This window comes from Hippopotamus amphibius, chromosome 1 (genome assembly GCF_030028045.1).
Source record: "Hippopotamus amphibius kiboko isolate mHipAmp2 chromosome 1, mHipAmp2.hap2, whole genome shotgun sequence".
Taxonomy (NCBI): Eukaryota; Metazoa; Chordata; class Mammalia; order Artiodactyla; family Hippopotamidae; genus Hippopotamus; species Hippopotamus amphibius.
In genome coordinates this window covers 116,344,337-116,355,630 of record NC_080186.1, presented here as the reverse complement: position 1 = coordinate 116,355,630, position 11,294 = coordinate 116,344,337, and the positions used below count along the sequence as shown (strand labels likewise).

At 40.0% G+C, this 11,294-nt stretch overlaps 1 protein-coding gene across 1 annotated transcript; it reads left to right on the top strand.

The window, feature by feature from the left end:
* Positions 1-9,301: 9,301 nt before the first annotated feature.
* LOC130860779 (small proline-rich protein 2D-like) lies at positions 9,302-10,750 on the top strand. The gene is made up of 2 exons (XM_057749359.1): positions 9,302-9,447; positions 10,146-10,750. Exons 1-2 carry the CDS (start codon positions 9,331-9,333, stop codon positions 10,437-10,439), a joined length of 411 nt encoding a protein of 136 aa, XP_057605342.1. The 5' UTR covers positions 9,302-9,330; the 3' UTR covers positions 10,440-10,750.
* Positions 10,751-11,294: the final 544 nt, after the last annotated feature.

The window sequence follows — 11,294 nt, the reverse complement described above, 5'->3', positions numbered from 1 at the left end:
GTAGACAAATCCATTGACATTAACCAAAGAAATCCTGAAACATCAGTGCCTTTAAAAATTCTTCTGACAATTCCTTCCTTTATCCATTGGCAAGATAAATGGAGTTTATAAAATTATTCAGCAATCACACATTGGGAAAAATTGCCATGGACTATTCAAATACATGAGCCTCTAAAATAGTCAAGACTCTGTCCCTTGTAATTCTGGTTGCTGTATGTGGGTGTGTTTTTGGTGAAGGCTAATGTAGTGGAAAGACTAGATGCCTGGGAATCCATATGCCTTTGGCATAGATGGTCTCCTTTTTGGAATGCATAACAAATCACATTCTAATTTTTTGAACATAGCCTTATCCATGAGGCAGTTTGTCCACTGGTCCTTCAGTTACTTTTTCATCAATCACATGTGAGCAAAGCCACACCCAACTCTATGCACCATGCTTTTCATGCTTCCATTCCAGTGCCAATGCCCCTGTGTTCTGATCATCTGCAGGGAAGACTGTTCCTCCAGGAAGTATGTTCTCAAGATCAAGGTTATGAATTTTTCATCTCTGTATCCTGGGAATTTTGTACAGTATTTGTTATACAGATTTGTTTTTTGTATAGTGTTTGTTATTATCCATTGATTGAATGGATAATTAAAACCCACTTCTCCCTCCCGTCAATGTTTATTTACTTATTTGATAATGTTTCTTTTATGCTTATTATGTCCCAAGCCCTGTGGTAAATATTGGAGGTACAAGGTTGAACAAGACACAATCCCTGCCTTAGGGGGCTTATGAGATTTGTATTTTATGTCAAATACAAAGACACATAGAAAATTAAAATGTAAGGCCCACAAGTACAAGGATAAAGATGCCTTGGTTTACAAATAAAGACATTTAATCCAACACAGGTTGGCTGTGGTCAGGAGAGGAATCCTGGCAGATGTAACATCTGGGCTGAGTCAGAAGTCTGGGGTGGTCAGGCTGAGGGTTTGAGGTTCCCATTCTAGAATGTGTCTTGCTGCAGGACCCTGCAGTCCCTCACCTTCTCTCTGGTCATTGAGCAGCCCTAAGTTCAGGGCCTTGGGAGTGCACTATTTAAATGGACTGATCTAACCAGGATTCTGGCTCCTCCCTTGTCCCTGGCACAGGATCTCACTGGTTCATGGCGAGCCCTACAGCAGCAGCAGAGGCTACAGAGTGTCTGGCTCAGTGGCAGCAAGAGGGCAAAGAGTTTGGATTTCTCTAGGCAGGTCCTCTCTCCATTCAACAGAAGACACTCATTCCTTAAGACTATTGAGATCTGAGGACACTGGGTGAAATGCAGTTTTCTATCCTCTAATTTCAGGAGGGAAATTTTAGACATTGTGAATTTAGAAATGACGCACTTAACACTGGGACCCATGTTTCTTTTAAATATATATATATATATAGGCCACACTGCTCAGCATGTGGGATCTTAGTTCCCTGAACAGGGATTGAACCCACGTCTCCTGCATTTGAAGCACAGAGTCTTAACCACTGGACCACCAGGGAAGTCCCCCCATGCTTCTTTTGATGTGAAGGTTTGCAAAGCCTGCATATTCCCTGAGGATATAGTATTTCTGAATTTTGAGTGCTCTTTACAACTTCTGTCCATTTGATTTCTAAGAACATTCACAATTAGTGAATATTCAATAATGTACTGCTTTGCTCTGTAAATTCAATAGCCCAGCTAACAGTAGGCTGAGGCTCCTAGCAGAGACCTGGGGTAATGATTTAATTCAAGATATGGATGAAACTTGCATCTTAGGTTCTAAAAGCGGAGCAAAAACTCACAAAATATACTTTAAATAAAGTTGAACAATCTCGTTCTGGTCTTAGCACAGGCTGCATTAAAAGGAAATACTAATCTGAGTTCTAAAAAGGAAAAAAAAAAGAAAATCAATTTAAATACTCGACATTTCTTTAAAAATTATTATTGTTATTAAAAAGTAGCAAACTTGAATTACATTGCAACAAAATAGCTTAAAATTCTCTTTATCTCCTCAAATTTATACTCATCTTTCCATGGCAACCACCCTTAACTTCTCTTGTCTTCTCCCCACCCTCCTACCCTCCCTTCTCCTCCCCACCCCTCCCCTCCTTTCTCTTCTCATCTCTTCTCTTCTCTTCCTTTCTTCTCGCTCCTCTATTTGTCCCTCATTTGCCCCTTTAAACTCTTCGGAATAACTCAGTGCTTGTTGCTTTTGTTTCCCTTGCCCCATCCTGCCACATTTCCAGTTCAATTGTTTTCTTTTCTTTTTGGCACACGGGCTTAGTTGCTCCGCAGCATGTGGGATCTTCCTGGAGCTGGGATCGAACCCGTGACCTCTGCATTGGCAGGCGGATTCTTAACCACTGCGCCACCTAGGAATCCCTCAATTGTTTTCTTTTCAAATGGTTTTTTGTTTTTCCTAGTGTTGATCTACCTGGTCCTTCTGAGATTCTTGTAGTTCTCTTTATCCATTATTCATTTCAATAACACAGAAGGATTTAGTCAGCAGTGGGCAGTGAGGGCTGGGGTGGGTGTGAGAATGAGGAAGGATAGGGAAAACAGTGCATAGTTAAATATTATTTTTTCCCTATTCTTATAACAAAGGTAATAAAATCTTCTCAGGACTCAGATTTTGTTGTGAAGCTCATGTAAGATAACAAAATTTTGGAACCTAAAATTATTTATTCAACAACTATTTATTCAGCACCTAATATGTTCCAGGTCTTGGGCCATGTGTCCCAAATGTAGAATGGTGAAGATGCAGCACCACTTTTGAAAAGCTTGTAGGCTTGAGGGAGAAGCAGGTGAGTGGAAAGTCCACTCAATGCAGATGGATACGAAAAGCAAATTCAGAATGTTTCTAGAGACTCATAGGTAGGGCACCTGTCCTAGTGGAAGGGATCCAGAAATGCTTTTAAACGAAGAGATGGTTTTGTTGAGAACTGTGTAGATATTAACCAGGTAAAAATAATGCATAAGTGCACTGAGGGGAGGAAAAATGGTGTGTGAGAAAAATCACGAGATGTTTGATATTGCAACACCATATAGTTCAAGGCATGGAGTAATAAGGAATGTGCCTGGAGGGGAAGGAATGGCTATGTGTTAGACCTGGGACCTATCCTTATAAGTTAAACTATTTTAAGTGCACATATGACATAGTCAGGTTTGACTTTTTAATGGATTGCTCTGGTTGGCAATGTGGAAGATGGATTTGACACAAACAAGACTGGGAAAGAGTGATGTTTTAGGAAGGTGTGGTAATATCTGAGCAAGAGAGGAGGAGGCCCTGAACTAGGGCTATGGTAGTTAGCATAGAGGTGGTGACATGGATTCCAGAAATTTTTAGGCACTCAAACTGGCATGACTCGGTGTTTGATGGGATATACAGAATGTAGTAGAGGGAAAAGAGTCAAGATAATTTACTGGGTTATTGGAAATGTAAAGATAGAGTATCCTGGAGGTTCCAATGATTTGTGGGACAATGGCCAATTTGTTGATATTTGGAGGATCTATGGATAGAGATGTCCACAAGGCAAGAGGATATTTAAGTCCAGAGTGGGCTCTGGAATGCAAATGTAGATTTGTGCAGTGATGGCAGATTTATGATAGCCGAAACCATAGGAGTCATTGGGATTATGACTGGAGAAGGTATAAACTAATAAGATCCGTAAGCCAGGGATAAGGACCCCATTTTGTATTTAGAAGAAAACTTAAACTAATGCAACACTGTTAATCAACTATACTGCAAGATAAAATAAAAATTAAACAAAGAAGAGGTTCAGACCAAAGAGAAGAAAGACCGAGCTGATAGTAGAATCAGTTAAGTGGATGTCACACAAATCATCAAGTAGAAAGTTTAAAGAAAGATGGAATGATTGATATCGTGAAATGCACAAAAGAAATCTAGAAAGATAAAGACTGAGAAGTACTCAATTTATCTGACAGTTAGAAAGCTGTCATATACTTTAGAGGAGTAATTTCAGTAGAATGGTGGGGCTAAAACCAGCTTGCCATGGGTTGAAGTACAAAAGAGATGTGGAACAGAGGAGGAAACCAGTGTAGATGACTCTTCCAAGAAGGGATGAGAGATACCGGACTGTAACCACATACGATCTCAGGCTCAAGAGATAAATTTTAGAGTGGGAGTAAGTTGAATAAACAGAAGACATAGATGGTTAAGAGAGCAAGGCTCTGGAGTAGGTGAGAGGAGAGAAGAGACCACTAGCACAGGTGGGTGGCTTAGCTTTATGTGAAGAGGTTTGTGAGTGTGCTTGGGTATTTGTGCTTAACAAGGTTCATGGTTAAAAAACAAATCAAACAGTAAAAAAATTTTGGAATGAAAAGTGGTTGTTTTTTCCCCTAGCTCTCCCAATCCCACTTCCAGTCTTCAGTGGCAATGAAGTATCTGAAGTATTTTCTAATTTGCATTTCTCTGTTTTATGGAATTTAAATGAAATATATTTCTTCACTGCTGTGCAAATATAGTGTTTGTTTCCCTAACCACATCTTCAATATCCTTCTCAAAATTTTCATAATTATATTTTTAGTTCTTATATCATTTATATTTGTGGATTTAAATATTGTGTTTCTCGCTTTACAAAATTTAGACAATTTCCTTGGCTTCTCTCTGAATGAGATGAGGCAATTAGTGCTTCTGCTCTTTACCATCCCCCAAACTGCAGCAACTATATTTTTACGCTTACAGTGTCAAGATCAATAATATTCTCTCTCTGCATTACATCTATAATCAAATCTTATATACTTTATCCATATGTTGATTTAACAATTTGGACACCAATGAAGGGAAATTCCCTTACTGAGGCCAACAGCAGAGTTTCTGAGATCACAGATCCTGCTGCCAACCTTCCTGAGTTCACTCCATGATTCTGCTGTTTAATAATCATATGATCTTGGGTAATAAGCTTAAGCTCTCTGTGTCTCATTTTCCTCACTTTAAAGTGTGAGTAATAATAGTACTTATTTTACAGGTTCACTTGTGAGCCTTAACTTTATAAGCATATATAAAGCCTTTAGAGCTGTGTCAACTCACAGAAAGCACAATGAGTATCAGATGTTACTGTAAGTGCATAAGCACTGCTCACCCCATAACCACACCTTGCCAGTGTTATTCCTTTTCTAATCTGTGAGTTTAGTGCTTTGACACCTGTTCCACTTAAATAAGCAGTATTTTTTGCATTAAGGTTGAGATAATCTCATAGTTTGCTTCATATTTAACCTATGCCTGTGTATTAGATTTTTGTTTGGTATCTTACGTTGTCTCCTCTTCCCCCTCTTTCTCCTTCCCTCTTCCTGCTCCTCCTTTTTCTCTTCCTCTTCCTCCTCTTTTCCTCTTTCTTTTGGGAAATTCATAGCTGCTGGTACTACTTCAAGTGATGTGCTCTTTCCAGCTCATGAGATGCGATTGTTGGCAAATGCTACAAATCAGTACTTGATTTATTGCTTGGTAGATTGTCTAGACCTGAGAAAGCGCTAAAGAAAATGTGAATACCTAAGATAAAATTTAAAAGTGTGTAGTATCTGTAGCTGTTACGCTGTGAGTAGCAATGTCTCTACACATATCTTTTCCCCTCCAGAGAGCTGATTGGTAAAATCATTTACCACCACACTATGGACTACTGTATATCTTTAATTAACTAGCCTCTCACTCTTTCTCTCTTGTATTAGATAGTTTCCAATGGGAAATATCATTCCTGGAATCTTTGAAAAAAGTAGTTCAGTAAAATCTGGTTGATTTGTAGGTCTCCCAAACAGTTGTTACAATAGGGCTTTCATTCTCTTAGTTACTGTCAATAATGTCCATAAGTTTTTGCATTTCGGGTCTTTCTTATTTTGGGTTTTTACCTTTGTTTTGTTGGAGCAAACCTCAAGAAGCTAATCAGAAAAGATAAAGATAGATTTTTGTATTTCTGGAAATTAGGTTGCTTTATTCATATTTGATGAATAGTTTGGCTGCATGTAAAATTGTAGGTGCAAAAAATATTTTTCCCTTGGAATTTTTAAGGAATTTCTTCTTGATCTTTGAGCATCAGATTTTCTGATGATTTCTTCTTTGACTCATGGCTTATTTAGTCTCTCTTCTACTCATTCCCCGGATAGTCAACTTCTCTCCTAGGTAACTACTATTACTAGTTTCTAGGTAAAATGTAGCAAACCCTCATATAGATATTACATGATTTTCAGAGATTCAATTTGCTCCAAATGCTTCAATTATCCATTATTTGGGAAAAGTGAGGATCATCTGTCCTTTAGTCATTTTCTCCATGTACCAAGAAATAGCCATCCCTCTTTCTAAAGTCAGCAACCTCATTAAGCATTCTTTTCTTGAGAAAACATAAATAACTCATATAATTTATTGGTAAAAATAACTTTGGAATCTATTAGTAATTCATGAGGCAAGAAAAGCAAGTTTAAAATTATGTTGGTAGAACTGTTCCAAGTCACACGTTCCTTAGACAATTCTTTTACTCCAGCAGGTGCCACCTAGTTCCTAGGACTTCAACATGAAAAGAATGTTGTGAAAACACCTGACCCATCCCAAGAGTGTCCTTGCTCCTTCTGGAATCCCTGAAGGATGTCGGTTTCCTAATAGACATCGTGGTTACTTCATTGTTGAATCTCGGAGTGCTAGGCAGGAACAACTGTCCTCATTTTGGTTCTCTGAGATACTGAGAAAGAGATCAGGAACAGGGCTCAAAGTAAAGAAGTTTCTGCCTCTTCAAACTCCAAGGTTATGCCACTGACATCTTCTGTACCACACCAACCCAATCAAAATATAAACATTGCAGATGCCACACAGCATTCTTCCAGGAAAGAGTGCAAGGCGTGAAATGTTCCCTTAGGCAGTGGGGGGACATTTCTTACTAGTAAGGTGTGGACTCTGAAAATGCTTTCAGACAGACACCTTCTCATTAGCAGTGATGTCAGCTAGAAGAAAGAGGGGAGCAGAGCAAGGGTCTTAGTGAGAGAGGCCTTATTCTACACAATGCCATTCTTTATCACATTTTGGGGCACATTTGACATTATTGATTCTTTATTGTGATTGGTTATTTGTAATTCTTATTAGTTTTTCTACCTTTTAGAGCTCATATTTCTTTTCTTTTAAAAAAGTTTTATTTTGTTAAGAACATTTAATATGAGGTGTATTCTCTTAATATTTTAAGTGTATAACACAATGTTGTTATATACAGGCATGATGTTGTAAGCAGATCTCTAGAATGGATTCACCTTTCAGGACTGAAATTTTATACCTGTTGATAAGCAACACCCTGTTTTCCTTCCCCCCAGTCCCTGCAACTACAATTCTATTCTTTATGTCCATGAGTTTGACTGTTTTAGATATCTCACATAAGGGGATTCATGAAGTATTTGTCCTTCTGGGTCTGGATCATTTCTCTTGGCATAATGTCTTCCAGGTTGACCCATGTTGTCTCATATGGCAGGATTTCCTTCTTTTTAAGGCTGAATAATAACCCTTTGCATGTATATACCACATTTTATTTATCCATTCATCTGTTGATGGACACTCAGGTTTTGGCTGTTGTGAGTACTGCTGCAATGAACTTGGGAGTGCTAATATTTCTTGGAGATCCAGCTTTAAATTCTTTTGCATAAATACCCAGATGTGGGATGGCTAAATCCTATGGTAGTTCTATTTTTAATTTTTTGAGTAACCTTCATATTTTTTCTTAATGATTGCACCATTTTGCTATCCCATTAACAGGTACAAGGGTTCTCTTTTCTCCACAACCTCACCAACATTGTTATTATTATTATTATTATTATTATTATTATTATTATTATTATTATTATTATTATTTTTGATGAGAGTCATCCTAACAGGTGTGAAGTGCTATGTCATTGTGGTTTTGATTTGCATTTCCTTGATGATTAGTGATATTGAACTCCTTTTCATGTACATGTGGTCATTTACATGTCTTCTTTAAAGAAATGTCTATTCAAGTTCTTTGCTTATTTAAAATTAAGTTTTGTTAAATTTTTTTTTGCTATTATGTTTTAGGATTTGTTTGTATATTTTGGAAATTAACCCCTTATCAGATATATGGGAGCTCATATTTCCTTAAGATCCACCATGTAATGTAATGCACCTTACATTAGGCATTTTCTTGAGTTTTTATAGCAAAACTTTGAGGCAGGTATAGTTTTTGTCTGTAATTGACAGCTGTGTAAGTAAACAGATCTTCGAGGGGCTGGGAAATAATTAATGTCATGCAGTACTGGTGCCTAAAGATATCTGCACAGCCAAACCACTCAAGTTTTCCCTTGGAAGAATAGTGCATAATATCAGCTGAAGTGTTACTGTGGTTCAACACATTATATTAATTATCGATGCCTTCTGTGTCAGCTGTATTTTATTCATTTAGGAAAAATACCCATGAATTGATTGTGGGAACAATGAATGTCATGAAGCTCCATTCCCTGAGTGCAGTCAGAATGTCTGAAAACACACTAAATGTCATTTTAAAACAGAGGGACTGAGAGAGTCAATTGAATTAACTTTTGTAGGGGAATTCGGCACAAGATATTTGAGGAGGATGAGTGGAAAAGCCTCTAAATGGATACAGCCCAGATGTTGAGTCAATTTTGAAGATAATGAGAGAAGAGGAATTTGGGTTTCTAGTAGACCACAAGTCACTCGTGGTCATGGGGGCCACAGAGACGAGATCAGTGTGTAAACCTGCAAATGTAGAGCTTTAGGAAGGGGCCCCAGCCTGTGATCTTATGGCCTAGAAAACTGAGGGGTCATGCTGTCCTGTTCAAACCAATTTAGAGAGCCCCACAGAAACACACCCAGCATTGGACTGCCCGCACCAGGAAATCAAGATAAGACTCTGTGGATCTGTTTAAGTCATTTAATTGTCAAGAAAAGCCTAGAGACCCATAGGAGATGATAAAAGGGGAGTTTAGCAAAACTGTGGGTAGAGGTTAAGATATGTGGGGTTAGCCAACCCTGGTCTCTACTGTCAAGGGAAACAAAGCTGGGTGCTGGGCAGGTGAAATTGAATGGGGTGGTGAGTTTCACATACCCGATGTTTGGGGAGCTGGGGAGTGGGGGAAGCATCACCTCTGACTGTGGAAAGGCATCGCCATTGTCCAAGAATTCCTCATCTTTCCTAATTGGCACATGGCGCTGGCACGGGGAGTGTGAGACAAGATCTGAAGTGAGTCACTGTGCACTTTCTCAGGCAGGGGTGAGGAATATCATGGACAAGGAAGCTTTGTGATGCATGCATGAGCATGGAGTCATTTCTGAGACTGCCAGTGGATGGTATTTGGGTTGGGAAGCAAGTGCATCATGCCAGTCCTGGGGTGTTCCCCCTGCTTGGGGCTGCCTGGCCCTTATAAAAGGAGTCTCCATCACAGTGCAGGTATCTTCGTGACACTCAGTCATAGGCCTTCTTTGGAGCCTCTGGTGAGTACAAATCTAAGGGGTCTTTTTGGCACTTGGGTGGTAGGACTGAACCTGGGGGTAGAAGTGACATTATTTTAGCCAATTAGGGCTTCGGACGGGGAAAAGATGACAATGAGGTTTCAGGGGTCAATTTTAGCTGGTATTTGGTGGGTGATCTTGGATGTGATGAGAGAAATGGAGTCAGAGGTACAATCTTAAACCGAAGGAGAGTAAGAGAGATGAGATGCTGTGCTGTAGCCCACCCTACATTAGTTCCAAACGCATCCCTCTCAGAGTTCAATCCCATTGTGTGCTGGGTTTGGGCCTCTGCATTTCTCTTCAAAAGCCCACAGTCAGGTCAGTTAGGACAGCAACCAGGATTTCATGGGAGATGTAAGTAGAGATTTGTTTTGGGATTGGCTACAATTTTAATATGCAAGTTCTCCTTCTCCAGATAATGTTTGTATTCACCAACCACTGCATAGGTAATATTGTCTTTAGAAAGTGGTAGGAGGAGAGATGAACCAGAAAAGACTGAAGATCTGAGGGCCAGAGGGGCTAAAAAAGAAGAGTCAAGCAGCTGCACAAAACTACAAAGCCTCTAGGAGGGTCACAGCGAGTCCTTGGAGATGGGAGGGGTGTGGGCCCAGCTAATTGTTCTACCAATAGGACTGTCTCTGTTATGAACAGATGAGCAGTGTTGTCTGCTTGTATTTCAGCTTCCTCGAGACCCAGGAGAGATGTCTCACCATCAGCATCAGTGCAAGCAGCCCTGCCATCCACCTCCTGTGGTGATACCTAAGTGCCCTGAGCCTTGCCCACCTAAGTGTCCTGAACCTTGCCCACCTCCAAAGTGCCCTGAGCCTTGCCCACCTCATCCACATCCACCTCATCCACACCCACCTCATCCACACCCACCTCATCCGCACCCACCTCCACCGTGCCAGCAGAAGTGCCCTCCTGTGCCACCATGCCCACCCTGCCAGGAGAAGCATCCACCCAAGTGCAAGTAAGAGCACCAGATTTCATCAGGACCATGAAACAACAAGATCCAGGCTCTTCCTAGTCCCAGGACTCCACCGTCCTCCCTTCAGCCATGGTGACAGACTGCATCTTCCTTAACCTACCTGCTGGATTGAAGCTGACAGAGAAAAGGCTTGGTTCCTGAAGTTCATCCCATGTTGTTGGAAGAAGAGCAGCAGGATTACCCCCGACCTGACTTTGCCCTCTGCCTGTCTGTCATCTGGGTTGTGATCTGTACCCTGTGAGCACTTAGTGTGTGTATTCTTTTACTTCTGCAATAAAGCACGTTTCATGGTCGAGGTCACATTTGTTCTTCTTCTTTTTTGCTTTTAGTGTTTTTAATCTCTTCTGTCAACTACAGCTGTTCTTCTGAGGGTTCCTTTTCATTCCTGTTGAATTATTAGAGTTAGACCTTTCCCTCACTGAGTTCTGTTTTGCCTGAAATATGCCTCTTGTATTGGATACATCAAATAATTCCTTTATTGGTTTCAAACTCATTTCTACCTCTTTCTAGCTTGTATAACCCTGAAAAGAATCGAACTCTCTCAGCCTCAGTCTCCTTTTCTGTAAAAAGTAAGAAAGAATGTATTCAACTCAGTGTGCTCATAGACATTAATTTATTCACAAATGTTCCTAATTACCTAATACACGCCAGGCAGTCTCTTATGTGCTTGGGATATGATGATGCTGACCAAACTCCTTGTCCACCTAAATTCTTAAGTGGACTTTACACACACACAGACACACACAGACGCTGTCCCCAAATGAGGTCAGAGAGGTTGGATCTTGAAGATGCAGTAACGATTTTGATATTTATTCATAGCTTGACAGCTATATTATGCTGA